At 32.5% G+C, this 25,349-nt stretch overlaps 1 protein-coding gene across 10 annotated transcripts in view; it reads left to right on the forward strand.

Annotated features, from left to right (window-relative positions):
- The window catches only part of LOC139489786 (uncharacterized), a 54,085-nt gene that overhangs the window by 15,809 nt on the left and 12,927 nt on the right, over positions 1-25,349 (forward strand). For 2 of the 10 annotated variants that reach the window (XM_071276618.1, XM_071276619.1), the window contains exons 6-15: positions 5,005-5,071; positions 6,226-6,269; positions 7,191-7,257; positions 8,368-8,545; positions 10,499-11,631; positions 12,596-12,671; positions 13,718-13,869; positions 15,893-15,946; positions 17,438-17,491; positions 20,098-20,550. In XM_071276618.1, coding sequence (XP_071132719.1) covers positions 5,005-5,071; positions 6,226-6,269; positions 7,191-7,257; positions 8,368-8,545; positions 10,499-11,631; positions 12,596-12,671; positions 13,718-13,869; positions 15,893-15,946; positions 17,438-17,491; positions 20,098-20,550 — 2,278 coding nt within the window. The remainder of the gene's footprint in view (positions 1-5,004; positions 5,072-6,225; positions 6,270-7,190; positions 7,258-8,367; positions 8,546-10,498; positions 11,632-12,595; positions 12,672-13,717; positions 13,870-15,892; positions 15,947-17,437; positions 17,492-20,097; positions 20,551-25,349) is intronic. The other 8 variants (XM_071276626.1, XM_071276627.1, XM_071276623.1 and 5 more) reach the window with 7 other exon arrangements.

A 25,349-nucleotide genomic window follows, 5' to 3' on the forward strand; every position in this document is an offset into this window, starting at 1 on the left:
TAGTTATCTCGTACCCACATGCACTTGTTTCTATCCATAGGAAGGTCGGCTATCCATATAAAACTATTTTGGATAGAAACAAGTGCCTGTGCTCGTACCGCATCAAAAGGACATACATGTATATCAACTGAGCAATAATGTTTGGAACTTAGTTTTAAAAATGATGACAAAGTACCATTATGAAAATATTTTTATTAAGCTGAAATATATATTTATTCTTTACATGTTTATGTCTTGTAAGATATTTTATTTCTTTCCCGTTTTTGTCGAGCCTGCAACTTTTGTTGCAGAAAGCTCGACATAGGGATAGTGATCCGGCGGCGGCGGCGGCTACGGCGGCGGCGGCGTTAGCTAACTTCTTAAAAGGTTTATATTTTAGAAGGCGAAAGACCTGGATGCTTCATACTTTGTATATAGATGCCTCATGTTACGAAGTTTCTGTCAGTCACATGTCCAATGTCCTTGACCTCATTTTCATGGTTCAGTGACCACTTGAAAAAAAAATTCAGAATTTTTGTAATGTTGAATTCTCTCTTATTATAAGTAATAGGATAACTATATTTGGTATGTGCGTACCTTGCAAGGTCCTCATGCCCGTCAGACGGTTTTCACTTGACCTCGACCTCATTTCATGGATCAGTGAACAAGGTTAAGTTTTGGTGGTCAAGTCCATATCTCATATACTATAAGCAATAGGGCTAGTATATTTGGTGTATGGAAGGACTGGAAGGTGTACATGTACAACTGGCAGGTGTCATCTGACCTTGACCTCATTTTCATGGTTCAGTGGTTATAGTTAAGTTTTTGTGTTTTGGTCTGTTTTTCTCATACTTTATGCAATAAGTCTACTATATTTGTTGTATGGAATGATTGTAAGGTGTACATGTCTAGCAGGCAGATGTCATCTGACCTTGACCTCATTTTCATGGTTCAATGGTCAAAGTTAAGTTTTTAAGTTTTGGTCTTTTTATCTAATATTATATGCCAAAGGTCAACTATATTTGGTGTATGGAAATATATTATGATCCATATGTCAGTCCCACAGGTTTGTTTGACCATGACCTCAATTGCACGGTTCATTGCACAGTGTTAAGTTTTTGTGTTTTGGTCTATTTTTCTTAAACTATAAGTAATAGATGAACTATATTTGTTGTATGGAAGCTTTGTTAGCTGTACATGTCTTCCTGGCATGGTTCATCTGACCTTGACCTCATTTTCATGGTTCATTGGTCTTTGTTTAGCTATCTTGGTTAATGTTAAGTTTATGTGACAGTTGTAATAAAGCTTTATACTATAGGACTATCAACATAATATCAATGATTAGTAAAGAAGGCGAGACATTTCAGTGTGTGCACTCTTGTTTAACATTTGCGTCTGGAAAGTTGAAATGTTTTAACTTAATCATTTGTGTTAATGGTTAAATATAAATTAATAATGAAAATTGTTAAAATTAAATCAATAAAGGAAATTATTGCCCAGTTACAAACACTACCAGGGGATAATCCATGATGATTTCTTTTTGAGTTATATGTTTCAGCACATGTATATTTGACCCCAACTTTAGCCTGGTAAACGTGTTGTCTCCTTGTGAAATATAAAACATATTAAAAATGACTTTCTGCTAAAGTCTTTTATTTATATAAAGTTAAAACCTTCTTACTTCTAACTAGACAACACTCATGTCAGGTTTAATTATTATATATATGTGGATGAAAAATAAAAGTCCCCAAACATTAACATGACAGCAATTGCTTTTACAGCCTTTAAGGCTTTGATTCTAGTTTCAAGTCAATAACTTGTGTGTAATTGTATGGATCTCTCTGAAATTGTACCACAATGTTCCATATAACTAAGGGGAGGCTGGGATTGAGTTTTTGGTAAATTGCCTAAAACATGTAGGAATTACGGGCCAAAAAAGGGCAAAAACAAAGCATGTTTCTAGTTTCCAGTCAATAACTTGTGTTTAAATGTATGGATCACTCTGAAATTGTACTACCAGGTTCCATACCACAAAGGAAAGGCTGGGATTGAGTTTTGGAGTTATTGCTCCAAGGGGGGTTTCAATAAGTTGGGGGGATTTTTTGTTTACAATATTTTTAAGGGATTCATATTTTTTTTTCAAAATTTTTAAAATTTCGATTTTTGAAAAGTTTCAAAAAGAAATCTTCAATTGCACAGTATTGCGCAATAGATTTGTAAGATCTTTGACCACATTTTTTGTTGTTGTCAAAAACTTATTATGTCAAAAATTTTATCACAATCCAAATTCAGACAGTATTACCCAAGAGAAAATAAATCTGAAATTCCACTGGAATCCCGGCTGGAATTTTGATGGGATTCCAAGTGGGATCCCACCTAATTCCGCTGGGATAAAATTTCAGGAATCCCCCCTAAAATCCGGGAATTCCGATGTGAATCCCGGTTGAAATATACTGGGATCCCACTGGGATATTGTGGGATTTCAATTGGGATCCCACTGGGATAAAATTTCGGGATTCCCGCAAAAAAAGCAGGATCCCGCTGAAATGTACTGGGATAAAATTTCGGGATTCCCATAAAAGAAGCGGGATCCCGATGTAAATCCTAGTGGAAATATACTGGGATTTTGATTGGAATATACTGGGATTCCCGGGAAAAAAGCGGGATCCCAAAAATAAATCCCAGCAGGTATACATGCACCAATTCAAATTGCACTGCCACTGGGATTCCTGGGTTATTTATGCAAAAGGATACATGTCATGTTCTCCTTTCTGTTAATTAATTTGCTGTCTCTGTACTTCCAACTAGTATTGCTGAGTAAATTATGGTAACTGAAATATCTGCATGCAATCTGTTCCGTTGGCAGCTCCATTTAAAAATATCATTAAATCCCCTATAAGTATCAAAAAAATCCACAAAGAATCATTTGTTCAATACGTTTTGAAGCAACAAATTTAATAGAAATATTATTGCATGTTTATACAGTAGATTGGAAGCTAGTCCAAATAATTATGAAGTCTTGGAAGGCTATTTTAATTTTTTTGGCAAATTAATTACCCTCCCCCTTTTTTCATCCCCTGAAGATAAATAACTAGCGACTTATTTTCACCAAATAAACATACACACAACTGAATTAAATTTTTACATACCTACTAGTTATGCCTGTTATGTGACAACAAGTTTATTCATTGTATGTATGTTAAAAATAAATATATTTTCAGTTTATGCTTTCAGACTTTCTGATGTTGATTTTACTCAAATAAAAACCATAAAAATCATAGTTCCTCAATAAATTATTTTTATAATCATTATATACACATATACACATGTTAAATTAAATTATTAATGCACTTATCTGAAAACATCTGCATCGTTGGTCCTCCATAATCAGCGTAATCATATTTTGATGACGTTTTTACCAGTACACTAACGTCGAGGTGACAATCTTGCCCCAGATTATATCGGCCAGAAGTTGATCTTTTCCGTAACGGTATTATAAATAAATTAAGGGTATCGCTTAAAAGTATTATTTATTGGCCAGTTTTTACTAAATATAAGAAAAAAATACTTTATTAATCGGCACATGGTGCACTCGGATAAGTTAGAGGCCGCATTATTTAGGACAGTATTTTCTAGGGTCGAATTCGAACTGTTCTGAACAATTGAAAACAAAGCACGCGGTGATGATTTTTTTTACATTTTACATAAGTTGAGAAACCAACGTTTTACGATGTCGATCATTATCTTATCATTGATGCCGGACGACAACTAATAGAAACACACTTATGGGAACTTGGGGAATATCAGAAACGCCCAGGTCCAAGCTTGTCTGGCAAAATACCCGTTGACATTTCTCGGACGCCTTGCCATTTTTAACGCGAAAATCTCGGCATTTTTCTGACTTATAAACATCTGTCAAACTGAATATTAAGTGACACTTAAAAGTGATTGGCTTCACCTGACAGCTTTGGTGTCATACACATTGTTGATTAACACCAATTACCTGTACTTGATGTCATCAGAGACATATGTATACACAAAAGAAACACTTACATATTTTCAACAACATAATTATGGTTCATGCAATTTCCCGTTTTAACTAGACTGGGATCCCAGCTTCAAACAGTTATCCCGATTGGGATCCTGGCTTTAAACAGTTCCGATTGGGATCCCAGCTTCATACAGTTACCCCGATTGGGATCCCAGTGTCTGATATTTATCCCGTTTCATCTAGACTGAAATCCCGGCATCAGACAGTTATCCCGAATGGGATCCCAGTTTCAGACAGTTATCCCGAATGGGATCCCAGTTTCAGATATTTATCCCGAATGGGATCTCGATGCCAGATGCTTATCCCGGCTTATCCCGACAATTTCACCGGGATTGCAGTGGGATCCCATTGGATCCCGTTTTCGTTTTCTCTTGGGTAAGCTTGAATATTGTGTCAGACCAAATTTGCCCCAACTTTTCAGGGTTTGAACACTGCAGTCATTTCAGGCTGCACTCAGCGAAGTATTTTATTAGTTCTTATATAAAAAAGAATATGTGGTATGATTGCCAATGAGACAGACCAAAACAGAAATGAACAACTATAGGCCACTGTAGGGCCTTCAGCAATGAGCCAATCCCATATCACTTAGTATATTATAGTAGGCCCTGAAATGACAAATGTAAAACAGTTCAAAATAGAAATATTTAGGTAGTTAGTAGCCTGTATGGCTTTTAGTGCAGAATGTCAGATTGATTCTGACTGTCGAATATAACACACATGTTTTCAATGTCTAAGTGTTTAGTGCTTTCAAGAACAGCACTATGATTTCGGAAGAAAAAAGAAAAAGCAATTTTGGAGACCAGAATTCATCTGTAACTTGTAGAATGAAGCATTTTACACCCACTCATACTGGCTAACTAAAATAACCTTCCTTGGTTTTTAATGAACTTTAGGTAAAATGATATCTCTTACCAACTACATTAGCATTGATGCATCAAACATTATTATTCATATACACCTATTGTTTATAACAGGCTAGTAATTCTACTCTCAATGGTATGTTAAATGATGGATATAGTGCATCTAAGATACTGCAGAAAAGTAAGTGAATAATTTACCTAAAACACTTTGGAAATCACACAAAAAGAAAAAGTACAAGTTCATGTCTTTCAATCAAATTAAGTGGTCATTTTAATGCACCTTGATCTGTTTTTATGCCCCATTTATGAGCATTATGTTTTCTGGTCTGTGTATTTGTCTGTTCATTCGTCCGTTCATTTGTCTGTTAGTCCGTCCGTTCGTCTGTTTATTCGTTTGTCCGTCCGTTTGTTCATCAGTTCATCCAGGTGTCTGTTTGTCCCAGGTTAAAGTTTTTGGTCGAGGTAGTTTTTGATGAAGTTGAAGTCCAATTAACTTGAAACTTAGTACACATGTTCCCTATGATATGATCTTTCTAATTTCAATACCAAATTAGAGATTTTCCCCATTTTCATGGTCCAGTAAACATATAAAATGATAGTGCGGATGGGGCATCTGTTTACTGGGGACACATTCTTGTTAATATTCCTTCTTAGGTAAAGCAGCATTGTGTTTATAAAGTATCATCAGTTAGGAAGCTTTATACTATTTCTACCACTCAACATTCCTACATAAAAATGTCATGGTCACCAATAGAAAAGAACTTTAAAAGTATAAAGCAAAACATAAAAAAATAAATTACTATAGATTATTTTGAAAAGAGGAGGTGTTTTCCATGAAATTTTTATTATTGTGGATTCATTTATATTCGTTGGATACCAATTTTTGTGAATTTCTTGGGGACAAGGGAACCACGAATTTAAATGATCAACGAATTTCAATTTTTCTTAAGTAATGTAAGCGAACTTTGACAAAACCACGAAATAAGATATACATGAATATGCAAGTTTTCCTAAAACCCAAAAATTGGTACCCATGAAAATAAATGAATCCACAGTATTGAACTTAAAAATATGATATCATATATTAAGTAGAATGGAAGTTCATATTATTGCCACACTCACAGTCACATTATTTACCCTAATAAAAACCTTGCAATAATACATTGTATCTGAATTTACAGTACTTGTTTATTATTATATTTTCAAAGGTTAAAAGGTAACTTTATGATGCCATTTACTTACAACCTGATATAAAAGTGAAATATTGAAAGAAATTGAAAGAAATTACCATTTAAAATGCAATATTGTAACATTATTTGAATTCTATATTGGCAGTGCTTACAGAAGCAAGGCATGGTGAGTCAAAGAATTCATCAACAGTAAGTGTATGGATTTCTCTAAAATTGTACTACAAGGTTGCATACTACAAAGGAAAGGCTGGGATTGATTTTGGGGTTTAAGGGGAGTTTCAATAAGTTGAGGGGATTTTTTGTTTACAATTCTTTTAAGGGATTCGTAATTTTTTTTCAAAATTTTTAAAATTTTCGATTTTTGAAAAGTTTCAAAAAGAAATCTTCAATTGCACAGTATTGGCAATAGATTTGTAAGATCTTTGACCACATTTATTTTGTGTCAAAAACTTTTATTATGTCAAAAATTTTATCACAATCCAAATTCAGACAGTATTAAGCTTGAATATTGTGTCAGACCAAATTTGCCCAAACTTTTCAGGGTTTGAACACTGCGGTCATATCAGGCGGCACTCAACAAAGTATTTTATTAGTTCTAATATAAAAAAGAATATGTGGTATGATTGCCAATGAGACAGACCAAAATAGAAATTAACAACTATAGGTCACTGTAGGGCCTTCAGCAATGAGCCAAGCCCATATCACATAGTATATTATAGTAGGCCCTGAAATGACAAATGTAAAACAGTTCAAAATAGAACCTGCCGTAATATTTAGGTAGTTAGTAGCCTGTATGGCTTTCAGTGCAGAATGTCAGATTGATTCTGACTGTCAAATATAAGCCACATGTTTTCAATGTCTAAGTGTTTACTGCTTTCAAGAACAGCACTATGATTTCGGAAGAAAAAAGAAAAAGCAATTTTGGAGACGACCAGAATTCATTTGTAACTTGTAGAATGAAGTATTTCACACCCACTCATACTGGCTAACTAAAATTTATAACCTTCTTTGGTTTTTAATGAACTTTTGGTAAAATGATATCTCTTACCAACTACATTAGCATTGATGCATCAAACATTATTATTCATATACACCTATTGTTTATAACAGGCTAGTAATTCTACTCTCAATGGTATGTTAAATGATGGATATAGTGCATCTAAGATACTGCAGAAAAGTAAGTGAATTATTTACCCAAAACACTTTGGAAATCACACAAAAAGAAAAAGTACAAGTTCATGTCTTTCAATCAAATTAAGTTGACATTTTAATGCACCTTGATCTGTTTTTATGCCCCATTTATGGGCATTATGTTTTCTGGTCTGTGCGTTTGTCTGTTAGTCCTTCTGTCCGTCCATTCGTTCGTCGTACCATTTTTTCATCAGTTCATCTGTTTGTCCCAGGTTAAAGATTTTGATCGAGGTAGTTTTTGATGAAGTTGAAGTCCAATTAACTTGAAACTTAGTACACATGTTCCCTATGATATGATCTTTCTAATTTTAATACCAAATTAAAGATTTTCCCCATTTTCACGGTCCAGAAAACATAGAAAATGATAGTGCGGATGGGGCATCTGTTTACTGGGGACACATTCTTGTTGATATTCCTTCTTAGGTAAAGCAGCATTGTGTTTATAAAGTATCATCAGTTAGGAAGCTTTATACTATTTCTACCACTCAACATTCCTACATAAAAATGCTATGGTCACCAATAGAAAAGAACTTTAAAAGTATAAAGCAAAACATAAATAAATAAATAACTATAGATTATATTGACAAGTGGAGGTGTTTTCCATGAAATTTTTATTATTGTGGATTCATTAATATTCGTTGGATACCAATTTTCGTGGATTTCTTGGGAACAAGGGAACCATGAGTTTAAATGATCAACGAATTTCAATTTTTCTTAAGGAATGTAGGCGAACTTTGACAAAACCATGAAATAAGATATACATGAATATGCAAGTTTTCCTAAAACCACAAAAATTGGTACCCACGAAAATAAATGGATCCACAGTATTGAACTCAAAAATATGTGCAGTCTCTTATAAGTAGAATGGAAGTTCATATTATTGCCACACTCACAGTCACATTATTTACCCTAATAAAAACCTTGCAGTAATACATTGTATCTGAATTTACAGTACTTGTTTATTATTATTTTTTCAAAGGTTAAAAGGTAACTTTATGATGCCATTTGCTTACAACCTAATATAAAAGTGAAATATTGAAAGAAATTACAATTTAAAATGCAATATTTAAACATTATTTGAATTCTATATTGGCAGTGCTTATAGAAGCAAGGCATGCTGAGTCAAAGAATTCATCAACAGCACAAGAAAAAATACCGTCAGCTCAACAGAGCATTAATTCAAAAGAAAATCTGGCTTTACCAAAGTCTAAATTTCACGGTCTGTTGGATACACCACATCAAGATATATCAAGAGATGGACAAGATTCCGTGAGGTATGGAATAATTCATCATTAAAAATAAAAAAAGATAAGAAATGAATGATAACAAAAATATGAAAGCTAGAACTAGATATACTTTTATTAACCATTATATCTTATGAGGATGTACTTAAGTGAAATTGAAAAAATCTAGAATTTAGAATGGATGCTGTAAGTCAGAATAATTTTATCCTATAAGTATGTACTTAAGGGGGTTCGCAGGTCTAAATCATTTATATAGGATTTCTCTATATTTTTCTATAAATGAACTTTATCTTATAGTTAATAGAAAAATAAAATAAAAAAGTGGGGTCACTGTTCATTTGCGCTCACAATCTGCCTTCGAAAGAAGCATACATTTTTGTAAAGGCGGGTTTTTTCTGTTGAAGTAATAGGAGAAATAAAGGTAATATCGAAATAAAAAGAAGAAATTTATTACAGAAATCGCTAAAATTTTACAATAATTTAGTTTAAGTACAGCTTATATGGAAATTTTATTAAAAAAGATAGGTCACCGAGAGTTGAAAAAGATATTTCAATTTTAGAGCCAACAAATGGCATTTTTCCACCAAAGGGAGATAATTTGGAACTTTTTCAATGATAAAATTGAGAATGGAAATGGGGAATGTGTCAAAGAGACAACAGCCCGACCATAGAAAAAACAACAGCAGAAGGTCACTAACAGGTCTTCAATGTAGCGAGACATTCCCGCACCTGGAGGTGTCCTGCAGCTGGCCCCTAAACAAATATATACTAGTTCAGTGATAATGAACGCCATACTAATTTCCGAATTGTACACAAGAAACTAAAATTAAAAAAATACAAGACTTACAAAGGCCAGAGGCTCCTGACTTGGGACAGGCGCAAAAATGTGGCGGGGTTAAACATGTTTATGAGATCTCAACCCTCCCCCTATACCTCTAGCCAATGTAGAAAAGTAAATGCATAACAATACGCACATTTAAAATTCAATTCAAGAGAAGTCCGAGTCTGATGTCAGAAGATGTAACTAAAGAAAATAAACAAAATGACAATAATACATAAATAACAACAGATGAATACATTTTGAAAGTCATCTGGGGCCAACTCGAATTGATTGTTTTGAATGATTGTTGTACCATATGATAAAGTAACAACTACAAAAGGAAATAAATAAAATTTGTAATGAAAAACAAATGTTTGATTTTTTTCTGAAATTTTTATACCCTCGAGCCTCCTTAAGTGAAATTTAAAAAAATCTAGAATTTAGAATTGATGCTACAATTCAGAAGAGCTATAGGTTACAGAAATCATTTTCTAGATATGAGATTTGTTACAAATAGTGGGCAGGCTGAATAGGACATACTCCTTTATATTTGTATGTAGTATTTTGGTCTCAAATCAATATAATAGAAATTTATAATCTGCTTAATTTCGTAAATGATCTTATATGAGCTATTGAAGTCTTATATGAAAAGAAAAATGGGTGATATATATGGGGTAAATATTTTACCCTATTCACAGGGAAAAAAACAAGAAGTCCAAACATCTGACACTAATTCCTAAACCTGACCTAAGTATATATTTAAATGTTTCTATAGTTCTCCATAGCCCTCTGCTTTTAAATCGTCAAATTACATGTCATTAAATTACATCTATGTAAAATTTTTACTTTTAGAACAATTTAACTAATATATTAGATTGTTGCGATTATTTTGTAGAATTAAGCACAAGTTGTAATAATGTATTAACTCAGCTTTACTGTAAATTCTGAAATTATTGCGTGCATATATTATTGCGATTATTCAAAAATGGACAAGAATGCAATTTTAATTATTGCAATTTAAGAAAAAAATTATATACAGATCTCATGTTTAGTTATCAAAATGTGAGTTCTTATTATTGTGATACTCACTGAGTCGCATTATTCACATTAATAAAAACATTGCAATAATTTCTGAATTTACAGTATTTCAATTTTATATTTAGGTCAACAGAACCAAGAGAAAAACTGACTTCCATTGCGTCTTACCTGAATACAGCTGAAAGAGTTACGAACGTTGTCAATGTTATGCACCAAGAACCTGGACTTCAGTCTCAAAAAGTGCCAGTTGTTTCAAAAGAATCTCCAGTGCCAAGATTATTGCTAGCTAACAATGATGGCAGGACTGCAGTATCACCACAAGAGGATTTTACATCTGAAAATGTTCTTCCTCATTCTGAATTTAATAATTCAGTTCCAACAGAATTTAAACCCTCTATCACACCTGGAAATTCTGATATTTTAAATCAAAATGTTCTTCCTCATTTCAATATTGAGAATTCAGTTCCAACAGAATTCAAACCCTCTGTCATGCCTGGAAATTCTGATGTTTTAAACCATCTTCCTCAGAATCCGACTCAGGGTACTGTCCCTAGATATACCTTGAATAATGCTCCCAATACTTTAGATACTGTTCCACATGTTCCAGGACTTTCAACAGAACCTTCTATAGTAATGATAAATGGCATACCACATAAGTTGTTTATATATAATCCACAAGGTGCAGATCAGAATACATCACCAATGTCAACGGTTTATTCCACTGCGTCACACCTGAATGCATCGAATACATTTTTACATGGACAGTCCTATGGACCGTCAGAAACGCATTTTACTTCCTTGGCAGAAAATAATTCACAACAATCATGTATGCCTCAACATCTAATTACTAGTAGAGCAAATCCAGTTGAGGAAAACATGGCCACTTCCAGTTTAGCACAAGTAAAAGTTGAGAGTACAGTTGCGTCTGAAAATATCCACTTTTCTGCTGGACCAGTGAAAACTGAGAGTACAGATGCCTCTGAAAATATACACTTTTCCGGTGGACCAGTTAAAAATGAGAGAATATCGGTACCTATAGATGAAAATGTCCAGTTTGGCACAACGAGTGAAAACAACGTTGGGTTTCAATTTAGACATGTATCGCAGGGATTAGCCAAACCAACTGGTACTGCTAACTACCAAAATATCAACAATCAGCCAGTTAGTATAGTCAAATTTGTGCAACAACAAAATACATTGCAGATGCAAGGAATAATGGAACAGACCAATGTCAACAATTCACAGCAACTTTTACAAGGTTTTTATATTATGATTTCTTATATGATGATCTGGGGTTTACTGGATAGAGAATTATGTGCTATAAAAACGGAAAAACAGTTTGGACAGGCACTTAAAGAATGTGGCCAGGTTAAACAGGTTTGCTGGCACCAAAGCCACTCTTAACCTGGGACAGTGGTGTAACAGTACAACATAATCCAAACTATAAAAATCAGTTAAATAAACCTATTTCAAGTAGCAATTCACAAAACACCAATCAGAAAATCAAAGCCTGAACAACATATGCATGAAACCTATAAAAACAAACAGAGTATACATAGATACATATAGATATGATTCTTGTTACAAACTTACTTAAATATGATTTTATTAGACTGCAAATGCAAAATAGGACAGCAACACTTACAGTTTAATGGTCTAGTATCCAAATTTTATCAAATTCACAGGTGAATTTAGTACTTTTAATTCAGAAATTATTGCGATGTTTTTATTATTGTGAAAACTGCGACAGGGTAATAATCGCTATAATTTTAACTTGCATTTCAAATCTTATTTGAATTAAATAGGATTTTTCTACATATCGCAAAAATTAAAATCATATTTTAGTCTAAAATGATAAAATCGCAATAATAAATGCACAGTACACTGTAAAGGTCTGCAGTTCCTCACCACTGATAACACCCATCATGTTACTACTGTAAATGAGTCATATCTAGTTATTCGTAGAAGTATAAACTCGGCCATCAGTTCCATGGGAGTAATTCTTGTCATTCTTCTAGTATATGGTTTTGAATTAAGACTTACCACTTGTTAGTTTAAAAGGTAAAAAAAAGTATTAGTCTAAACAAAATATTATTAATTTACAAATATTCAGGCATACTTAACAAAATGAAAATGGCAATTACAATTACAACTATCTCCAGTTATCCATTTAATTTAAGTAATGGGATGGTTTATTTAAAGATTTTAACTTTTTCTTTTAGGTGCTGCATTAAGTCAGATGATAACACCAGTATTAGAAATGAAAGATGGTAAAGTGCAATTAAAACTCTGTCTGAGGTATGCACTTTAATGATATCATATGCAAAAAGTAACTTACAATACACATTGAGGCAATAATAGTAACTTACAAAGTTATGTAAAAGAAAGGTACTGCAATCATCAGTTTATGTGACGAAAATTATCATGATCTATGAAGATGTCAATCAAATCTATAGCACTTTTATAATAAGAAAAGTAAAGCATTATAGAGGAAGCCCAATTTAACACCTGTGTTTAGATCCAATACATTTTACATTAAATTTTATTTGCAGGTATTCAAATCAGTTTTGCATGAAATTTACAAAATTATAAAATAGATCATAAAATTTTCAACAGTACTGTGTAATGTTTGAAAGAAATGTCAAGTCTCCACAAAAATCATTAAAATATTTTCTTATTATATTTAATTATCATTCTTTTTTTCCTTGTAAGAATAAATCTATGATCCTTTATTGGTTAAAAACCACATGAACCAGCCATCATAACACATTGTTATCAAAATTATAATATTCCCACTCATTAGGGAAAAGAGGGGGGATACAGATTTACTTCTATCCATACATACCACAAATTTCTCTTCAAAGTTCTCAAAGGAACTACAAAACAGAGCTTCCTGAATGTTAGTAGCATTCTTCATATGATAGATATATAGAAGATGTGGTATGAGTGCCAATGACACAACTCTCCATCCAAGCCACAATTTATAAAAGTAAACCATTATAGGTCAAAGTACGGTCTTCAACACAGAGCCTCGGCTCACACCGAACAGCAAGCTATAAAGGGCCAAAAAAAATGACTGGTGTAAAACCATTCAAATTGGAAGAACAGTCTAATCCATATAATAAAAGAGGAACACTTATGAACCACATCTCACTGTTACAAACGACAACTACTGAACACCAGATAGCCTTAGTAGGCTTTATATCTGCAATATAAAATACTTTCATTCTGTCAAAACAAGCACTGGGGAGAAATTTCTTCACTACAAACAGTAGTAAGCAAAAGAACAGTAAAATAAATTAAACCTACCAAAGTGTTGCAGACAAAACCCATCTTTATTACAGACAACCAAATCAGATAGCTGGAGGACAGATCCAAAGTCTGCACAATAATTTTGTATCATTGCCTTTAAAATCAGTTAATGAAAGGGATCAACACCAGACTATGCAAAATACAACTCAGACAAACAAATTAACAGAAGTCACAGTATTGCCAGGTATGGTCTTTATTTACATTTCTGCAGACGGTATGGTGTTGAGAGGCCCCCATGGGGTGTCCAAGTAATCACATAATCATAAATATTGGAAGAAAAATGATTGCAATTTGTTGTTTCTGGTTTCAGTTTTAAAGAAAATTAACACAAATGTAATGTTTAACATTGATTGAATAAAGAAGTTTTTTTGGTATAAACTTTTTATTAAGTTTCATTTATTAATTGTTGCGATTTTTTTACAGAAATAAATATTGAACACAATATTTTTTAGACAACTTTGAAAACTACTTTATAAATTATATTCCTTGGAAGCACTTTTCCTGATTTACATTCATGAGGACTTTTCAGTGTCAGGAGTGGTAGAAACTTTTTTATCACTTACTTTTGGTATCAAAACTGTTGAAAACTTAGTCTTTTTGATGATAAAAGAATATTAATAGAATCCATTCAAAAAATGCAATATTTTATATTTTGATATTAAATGTATTTGAGAAAATTTAATTGTTTAAAGTGCAGATCTTTGTCAAATGAACATAGCGAGATTAAATATAAATGTCATTCACAATGGACAATTAAATTAATATATGAAGTATAACTTTTACTCCCCTAAATGCCTGTCTGGACAATTAATTACTCTTGAATTAAACCAGGGGTCTCCATGACCTGTTTTATGATGGTGCACCACCATCTTTTAGATATCTTCTGCCACCATCAAATTAAGGATCCCTACCATTGTTAAATTATCTTCCGCATTCATCAAATGATCCACACCATTGTCAAAATTTGTGTCATTGTTTTTCTAACAGTCATTTTTGTTAGCAATTATAATCAATTGCATGTATTTGCATTTTATTTGTGCCATTAATAAAACTTTTCATTTGCGTCATTTTACAGGTAAATATAGATAAATGCAGGTATATAGTCAAGGAAGCATTTTATACCCCATGCAACGAAGTTGCGGAGGGTATAATGTTTTTGACTTGTCAATCTGTCCCAGTCCGTTCGTCAGTCCATCAGTCCTGTTTCTTGTCATCGCAACTCCTCTCAAACCACACAACAGAATTTCATGAAACCTTTTTAGATAATAAGGACATAATATGTAGATGTGCAAATTGATAGGAAATTACAATTCAATATTTTTTCTAGGAGTTACGCCCCTTTGAACTTATTTGCTTTAATGTACTACTGCAACAGTTTTTCATCGCAACTCCTCTGAAACCACACAACAGAATTTCACAAAACCTTTTTAGATAATAAGGACATAATATGTAGATGTGCATATCGACAAGAAATTACGATTCATTTTTAATGGCCATACAGTTTTACCCTTGTCCGAAATTCCGAAATTCTGTAATTACGTCATTCCACAACATACCATTATGCAGAGTTTTTTTCTAAATACCTTTAGATATTGGGCTGATTTTTGGTATGTGAGTTACCCATGATGTAATTTGGGTATGTGAGCTAACCATGATGACTTACAGATCAAGTTGAAGTTTCATTTTGCTACGCTAATTTTTGTTAAAATTAAGGGTTAACAACTTTGAAAATTGTTAAAAATCACAGTTATATTAATTTTTTTTCTATACACCTCTAGATGTTGAGCTGGTTTATGATATGTAAGACAATACCATAATGTTTGTATCCACATGTGTTATTATAATTGCAGATTTTTCAACTTTTTGAGACGGGGCCATTCGTGTTGCTTTGACGCATCTAGTTTTTCTAGGAGTTGGGGCCCCTTTGAACTTATTTGCTTTTATGTACATAATTATTAGCAAATGCTAATACAGATTTTGTTCTGATATATGAATTTTAAATTATGATACCAAGAAAAAAATTTATCAGGTAAAACATGTGCTGTTATATATAGACTTACGCAATCAGCATTCCCCTTTTTAAACAAGCACAAAGTAAGAAGTAAAAAACAATATTTTATAGTAAATGTCTATACGATATGTCAATCTACAAATTACCAAGAAATAAACATACTATAATAATCTTCTTTTTTGCTTTTTTAAATCAGATATGCTAAATCATAAGAAAAGAAAAAGAAAAGATACACATTCAGAATCTGAAGGTAAATATAATCATAGAAAAGTGAAGATACTGTCCTGACACATTTAAAACATATAACCCGTAACACTGCTCTGATCCTGCACTTCAAAAAGATATTATGTATACCTTGGTCATAGCAGTGCTGACACATTTAAAAAATATAACCCGTAACACTGCTCTGATCCTCCACTTCAGAAAGATATTATGTATACCTTGCTCATAGCAGTGCTGACACATTTAAAACATATAACCCGTAACACTGCCCTGATCCTGCATTTCAGAAAGATATTATGTATACCTTGCTCATAGCAGTGCTGACACATTTAAAAAATATAACCCGTAACACTGCTCTGATCCTGCACTTCAGAAAGATATTATGTATACCTTGCTCATAGCAGTGCTGACACATTTAAAACATATAACCCGTAACACTGCCCTGATCCTGCATTTCAGAAAGATATTATGTATACCTTGCTCATAGCAGTGCTGACACATTTAAAACATATAACCCGTAACACTGCCCTGATCCTGCATTTCAGAAAGATATTATGTATACCTTGCTCATAGCAGTGCTGACACATTTAAAACATAAAACTTATAACACTGCTCTGATCCTGCACTGCACAAAGATTTTATTTATACGAGACATCTTCCATTTAAAAGTGCACCAGTGTCCGTCAAATATCTAAATGGGCTGGAATAAACTAATTACAATTCCAATAAACATTCCCAGAATGTTTGGGGATTTGTGTGTGACATATTGAACAATAAAAAATAACTTCAAAAAGAATATGAGTAATTATTTACAATTTATTAGATAAAATTATGTTGAATTCGCAACAACTTTGACGGAATTGCGCTACCGTAATTTGTGAGGACGTATTTGAGGTCAACAACTGTCTGTAACCTATTAAAATTACGACTATTCATGGTTACAGTATATTTCTTCACATGTCAACCAATCAATAATGGTTCTTTTTAATCACTGGATGATCATAAATATGTCAATTTTTTTATGTGAAAATCGATCTTTTCAAAACAACCGTTCTGTCAGCATTTTTGACGTTAGCAATCTTTTTTAAACACACGTGAAAAGTTGGCTATTTATAAATATAACTATTCCTGCTGATTTCTGTTTCAAAAATAAACGACCACAAAGACTTTAAATACACATCAGTTGAACCATATATTTTTGTTGGCGCATCTAGTTTTTCTAGGAGTTGGGCCCCTTTGAACTTATTTGCTTTAATGTACGTAATTATTAGCAAATGCTAATACAGATTTTGTTCTGATATATGAATTTTAAATAATGATACCAAGAAAAAAGTTTATTACGTAAAACATGTGCTGTTATATATAGACTTACGCAATCAGCATTCCCCTTTTTAAACAAGCACAAAGTAAGAAGTAAAAAACAATATTTTATAATAAATGTCTATACGATATGTCAATCTACAAATTACCAAGAAATAAACATACTATAATAATCTTCTTTTTTGCTTTTTTAAATCAGATATGCTAAATCATAAGAAAAGAAAAAGAAAAGATACACATTTAGAATCTGAAGGTAAATATAATCATAGAAAAGTGAAGATACTGTCCTGACACATTTAAAACATATAACCTGTAACACTGCTCTGATCCTGCACTTCAGAAAGATATTATGTATACCTTGCTCATAGCAGTCCTGACACATTTAAAACATATAACCCGTAACACTGCTCTGATCCTGCACTTCAGAAAGATATTATGTATACCTTGCTCATAGCAGTGCTGACACATTTAAAACATATAACCCGTAACACTGCTCTGATCCTGCACTTCAGAAAGATATTATGTATACCTTGCTCATAGCAGTGCTGACACATTTAAAACATATAACCCGTAACACTGCCCTGATCCTGCATTTCAGAAAGATATTATGTATACCTTGCTTATAGCAGTGCCCACACATTTAAAAACATAAAACTTATAACACTGCTCTGATCCTGCACTTCACAAAGATATTATTTATACGAGACATCTTCCATTTAAAAGTGCACCAGTGTCCATCAAATATCTAAATGGACTGGAATAAACTAATTACAATTCCAATAAACATTCCCAGAGTGTTTGGGGATTTGTGTGTGACATATTGAACAATAAAAAATTACTTTAAAATAGTAATTATTTACAATTTATTAGATAAAATTATGTTGAATTCGCAACAACTTTGACGGAATTGCGCTACCGTAATTTATGAGGTCGTTTTTGAGGTTAACAACTGTCTGTAACCTATTAAAATTACGACTATTCATGGTTACAGTATATTTCTTCACATGTCAACCAATCAATAATGGTTCTTTTTAATCACTGGATGATCATGAATCACGGGGGGGGGGGGGGGGGGGGGGGGGGGAGTAAATTCGATTTTTTTTTTTGGTAGTGGTGTGCCATTTTTGTCTCAAAAAACGTACCCATTTTAATATAAAATTCACTGAAATTCAGTACCTATAGTTATATAAATATTTAAGAAAGAATGACCTATACTTATATACAATATTTATATATATAAGCACTAACTCATCATCACTATTAATTCATAAATATACCAGCTACCCTTAAGTTTTTATATATGAATTGACATCGTTTGGTGCACATATATTTTATTGTTATATATACGCATGGATTGTTGGATTGGTGTGTAGATCATACCCCAAATCAATATACAGTTATCAAACGTAAATGCATTTTAATATAGGATGTCATTAAAAAGGAGGGTCATTTTTATATAAAATCTCGAAAAAATTATGACCCATATTTTTGGCACATCCCCGTATACCCAATAATAGGAAGCTACCTCCCCCCCCCCCCCCCCTTGGAATCACGTGTCATGAATATGTCAATTTTTTTATTTGAAAATCCATCTTTTCAAAACAACCGTTCTGTCAGCAATTTTGACGTTAGCAATCTTTTTTAAACACACATGAAAAGTTGGCTATTTATAAATAACTATTCCTGCTGATTCCTGTTTCAAAAATAAACGACCACAAAGACTATAAATACGCATCAGTTGAACCATATATTTTTGTTGGCAGTATATCAACATAAATAATTTTGCGATCGTCTTTTCTGTCAAAGTTAAGGACTGACGTTAGCAATGTTCAACTTTGACTTTCGGTATCATTCAGTGCAATAATAAAACAATTGCCGCTTGAGGCGCTTCAAAAATACGTCACACAACGAAATTCATGGGCGGTGATTGTCAACATCAACAGGTAAGCAGTAAACTTTTTATTTTTCATCTGTCTGTCAATATTTTTTGACGTTAGCAAATAATGACGATTGAAACATGTTATTAAAAATATCATTTCTAACAATTCCTGTAACCGATAATTTTACACATACCATGCTGTATACATTTTTAAGAAATAAACGTGCTTAAATCGCCTTGGAAGCACATGGGGAATGATTTGTGATTGCGATCGGCAAATTTTGACAGATCTTAATTTTGCGATCGGCAAATTTTGACAGATCTTTATTTTGTGATCGTCAAATTTTGACAGATGTTTTTTGGCGATTGTCATATTTTGACGGACATTACTCGTTCATTCGTCAGAATTTGACAGAAATTCTTTTGCTATCATTTTAATATGACAGACAGCCATTTTTCTAACAGACTAACAGAAATAAATGGTCAAAACGATATTCTCATTTGACAAATTTTATTGAACTTCAGGCAATCTAAAAGTAAATGGAATGTGTTCAATAATTAATAATAATTTAAATACCCTGCACAGTTAGATACCGTTCAACAGAAACATGGGGAGGGGAACCAGAATTAAATATGCTAAAAAAAAGTATCAAGCCTCAGTGGCAGATCCAGTGGGAGTTGAACCCCTTTGTTTGATGATCAATGCATTTGAATGGGGACATACATGTGGTTTGAATCTCCCCTTTTTTAAATGGCTGGACCCACCCCTGAGTCTTCAAGGCAATTAAGAATACTTAAGTAAAATGTTGGGTTCCATAATGCCTAAAAAAAAATAAAGTTTTATTTGCTTGATGGTGAGATGAAACACCACCTTCTACTCATATACAAACATAAGATGTGGTATGATTGCCAATTAGACAACTCTAGAGCAGAGACCAACAATGGCAACATTCTACACCTGTATATATATATATTTTTAGGTACTTCTTTAATTGACATGGGGGATCTTGTGAAAGTTAAAGGTAAATCTGCGCAATATAGACTAAAACTGAAAGAAGAAAATCCTCTAAAATATTTAAATTATCTTGAAAAACAACGCCAAAGAGCCAAAAAAACTAGAGAAAATCTAAAAAAAGAATTGAAGAAAAAACAACCATCTGATGAAGCAAAAAAACAAAAACATCGACAATTAGAACAACAAAGGCAAAGGCAAACTAATTACATTGAAAGAAAGAAATCAGAGAATATAAACTGGAAACCATGGAAAAAAAAGAAAGTTGCAGATACACAAACCAGAAATGCAATAAAAAGTCGACAGCAATACAATCGTGATAAAAAAAGATTAGATTGGATACGAAAAAAAGACAGAGAAAGGAAAGCTGTAAAAAGAAAACATAAAGGGGAAGATGCTGATTCCAAGATCAATAAAAGAGGTAAGCAAGCTAGTATTAATGCATTCAGTTCAAAACAAACAGAATGGAACGTAACTACAAAGGTAAGAACTGCATTGCCCAGAACACCAATAAAATTTGCCAAAATTGTAAAGAATTTTGTGCAAAACACCACTCCAAGGGAAGAGGAGATTGATGGAAAAAATTGGAATCAAAACTAGTAGAATTAGATTGAATGGCATCCCTACAGACCTCAATAGATCTTCAGAGGGCAAAACTGCCCTTTAAACAATTGCTAAGTCCCTTGTTGATGAAAGCAAACGATTTTTGAGTAGAACATTGAAACTTAATAAAAGAACAGTTACTAGAGTTATTTCAAAGTTGGGGAAAAGAAATGGTACCATAGTGGGTAAAGAGCGCAAACAGAACTTTTACAAAAGAGAAGATATCGCAAGGATACTACCTCAAAAAAAAATTTGCTACCAAAGATTGCCCTGGGTATGGTATGCAAATTTCCGTGAAAGCAGCTCATTTAAAATACGGTACCTGGCAGAAAATCATGCAAAGCCTGTTAGCCTAAGACCTAAAAATGTACGTATACTGTCAACATCAGATACAAACTTTTGGTATTTAGCAGGACTGTGAAAGATTCCAGCAAAAAGAAAACAGGTGAAAAGGATATTTTGGATATACATGTACTTTTATGCAGCAAATCTGACAACGAGCACTTTCATAAGTTCCAGTGTATTAATGTTGAATGTTCAATATGTAATAACTACAATAGGACACTCCAGCTATGAAGTTGAAGTCCAATCAACTTGAAACTTAGTACACATGTTCCCCATGATATGATCTTTCTAATTTAAATGCCAAATTATAGTTTTGACCCCAATTTCATGGTCCACTCAACATAGAAAATGATAGTGTGAAGCTCAGGTTTAAGTTTTTGGTCAAGGTAGTTTTTGATGAAGTTAAAGTTACATCAACTTGAAACTTAATACACATGTTTCCTATGATATGATCTTTCTAATTTTAATTCCAAATTAAAGTTTTGACCCCAATTTCACGGTCCCCTGAACATAGAAAATGATAGAGCGAGTGGGGCAAACGTGTACTATGGACACATTCTTGTTAAGCAAGGGTTCCGGGCAATTATCTGGCAAAAACCATACATCTTTGTATGCTCAGTACTCTGATGAATTTGATCCATCCCCAGTCTTAACACCAGCAGTTGAAAGAAGAATATATTGCAAAGAACTCATGGAAATAGTAAAACCTGGCAGATACATGGGGATTTGGCAGATGTTTTGTTTGGCATCTGTTTTAAAATCAAAAGTCAGATCAGTGTATTCCCTCTATGGTAGTGGAATGGTTCGAGAAGATCTGAACCGCTTCATTTTCCCAAGAGATATTAGCGTTTGTCTTGAGAATGAAATCTGTATTATGTGGTCTCACATACATGGCTGCAATTTTGATAGAAATTTGTCGAGACCAAATCATTTTGTGGTAACTCAATTCGGGAAATTGATGTTGTGATGGACTCTGAGTCAGAATCTGAAGAAAACTGGAATGTTGGAGTGGCTGAAATCCTGGACCATCTGGAGGATACTGAAGGCAAACCATTGCTTGATATAAGTCTTGAATTCTGAGGTTAGATATACATATTTAACTAGGAAGAAAAACGGATGTAGGGTACATTTTGTAAACTTCAATGAGACAGCAACCCAACAACAAAACCAAATGGGGCTTTTTATAGAAGATGACTACTGTGGATGCATTATTATTCATGGGATACCAAATTTTGAGGGTATCTAAGTAAAAAACAAATTTAAATGTTAACCGCGTCACAAACTTTCTATAAGGTTGTATGTAGACTTTTGTTAAACCATGAAATTTGGTATCCACGAAAAATAAATGAATCCACAATAACTGAGTATACTGTATGGGGTTTTATCATTGTTGAAGGCTGTACATTGACCTATAATTGCCAATTTTCACTGATTTGAACTCTTGTGGATAGTTGTCTCATTGGCTATCATACCCCTATATCTCTTTTTTTAATACGGAGGATACAAATGCATGTCAACACGAGAAACTGTTGTATTAGAACAAATTTACAAAAAACAGGTACACAAAAGACGAGTTTTGTCTATATGTTTACAAAATCATTGATTAATCAGTCTTTATGTTTTGTCTATATGTTTACAAAATCATTGATTAATCAGTCTTTATGTTTTGTCTATATGTTTACAAAATCATTGATTAATCAGTCTTTATGTTTTGTCTATATGTTTACAAAATCATTGATTAATCAGTCTTTATGTTTTGTCTATATGTTTACAAAATCATTGATTAATCAGTCTTTATGTTTTGTCTATATGTTTACAAAATCATTGATTAATCAGTAGAGTAGCACATAACTATACATAAAATTGAGAATGGAAATGGGGAATGTGCCAAAGAGACAACAACCCGACCATAGAGCAGACAACAGCAGAAGGTCACCAACAGGTCTTCAATGCAACGAGAAATTCTCGCACCCGGAGGCACCCTTAAGCTGGCCCCTAAACAAATATATACTGGTTCAGTGATAATGAACACCATACTAAACTCCAAATTATACACAAGAAACTAAAAGTTAAAATAATACAAGACTAACAAAGGCTTCTGACTTGGGATATTAACTTAACCAATGTTGTACATGTAGCAACCATAGTTCTAATGCTAGCTTTATCTATATATAGCAAATAAGGTGAGATAGTAAGTAAATTGTATATTGCTTCTATGTTACTTCCTGTTTAGATAATTATAAAACAAGTGACAAATTATATATTGCGTTAATCAATGATATTAATTTATATAAATATAGAGTTATAAATGCAAATGATTTTAGTCAATAATTTTTTTTCTTTACAGGTGAAGTTTTTAGAATGGGCCTCAGAAGATCTTTGACTAACTACATGGACAATGAAGAAAACAAATTTCTGTCAATAATTTTTGTTATAATGATATCATTAAATTGGATTCAATGCAAACTGAGTAGATCTTGTTCTGAATTTTTTTTTAAATATATGTATTATACATGTTATAGGCTAAAAACTTTTTAGTAACCAGTGATTGTGAGGAAGATTTGACTGTAACATTTAACAAGCTTTTTCAGACCAGTTGCTCTTTTCACAAAAGTTTTACGACTAAAATAGATTTTCAGTTATACTGAAAAGTTAACGATTTAGAAGTACTTTTTCAAGTAAGATTTTTTGTGAAATGAGTTGCAAAAACTTCTTTAATACGGTACTTAGCAAATTAAGTTATTTTATTTCTTGATATAAAGAACAAAAAAATATGTTCCAAAAAAATGGACTTCATCTGAAGCCACCCAATTTTTACAGGGTCTTTGTCTTTAGTTCTTTAGTATTGAGTGTCAATTGTTTGTTGTTGTATGAGATTGTCTTCCTATTGTTTGGTTGCTAATTGCTTTACGCCTCAGCATAACCTTCTTTTTGACATTTCGGCTGTGAATTTTATGCTTGCGAATAGCATTTTATACCTCTTTTATGTTAACAAAGAGCATTCCGTAACATATTATGATAGCAAATTTCAATCCGTCAACATTTTATGTTATTGAATATTGTTCTGTCAGTACTTTAAGTTAGCAAAAAATATTCCGTCAATATTTTATGTTAGCAACTTTTTGTCCGTCAAATGCTGACATTAACACTGCATTTGTCAGTCAAAAAATGACATTAGCAATATACAAAAATCAATCTTTTTCTCTTGTACCAAAATCTCTATTTATGATGGATTGTTATATAGCTTATCTATAGAAGTAAAAACAACTTTACTCAACTTTAAGCAAAACTATCAGAGTTTAATGGCATAAATGTTCATTTATATTTGTTGCTAATGTCATAAATTCTGTCAAAATGTCTGTCAAAAATGACTTTAGGAACAATTTTTTTAATTTGTTAAATAAAAGATTATTATTGTGGGAATAAATTTTCTTTTTGCATATTTTGATAGTGTACCTTATTTTCTACTAATTTGTCAAAAACAAAAGTTAAAAAAGTTAACAAAAAAAAATCATTTTCAAGGTAGTTGTTGGTGCACTTTTAAATGGAAGATGTCAGCACTCTGATCCCGCACTTCAGAAAGATATTATTTATACCTTGCTCATAGCAGTGCCCACACATTTAAAACATAAAACCTGTAACACTGCTCTGATCCTGCACTTCAGAATTATATTATTTATACCTTGCTCATAGCAGTGCTGACACATTTAAAACATAAAACCTGTTACACTGATCTGATCCTGCACTTCAGAAAGATATTATTTATACCTTACTCATATCATTGAAGATTACAATGGATTTATGACAAAATATATGGTCAATTTTCATAATATACTGTAAATTGAGAAATTATTGACAGGTTTTATTAATGCAAATAATGCAACTTGATGATTATCATAATACTTGTAATATATATATGAACTTGCATTCTGATATCTATTTGTTTTAGTTTTTTGAAATGCCAAATGTATGCTTGCATTTTTGATATAGGTTGACCTTGATAAAAAGTAAAATCACAAAAATACTGAACTCAGAGGAAAATCAATTCGGAAAGTCCATAATCACATGGCAAAATCAAATAACAAAACGCATCAAAAACGAATGGACAAGAACTGTCAAATAGAAATGATAAGGTTGTTTAATATATGAATATTAAATGAAAATGTAGAATTCACCATTGAGACATTAAAACCAAAATGAAAATATTGTATGCATATTCAGAACAAGAACAAATTTACTATAAATACAAAAGATGGTTCTGTTAGCAATAAT

This window comes from Mytilus edulis, chromosome 9 (assembly GCF_963676685.1).
Source record: "Mytilus edulis chromosome 9, xbMytEdul2.2, whole genome shotgun sequence".
NCBI classification, from domain to species: Eukaryota; Metazoa; Mollusca; class Bivalvia; order Mytilida; family Mytilidae; genus Mytilus; species Mytilus edulis.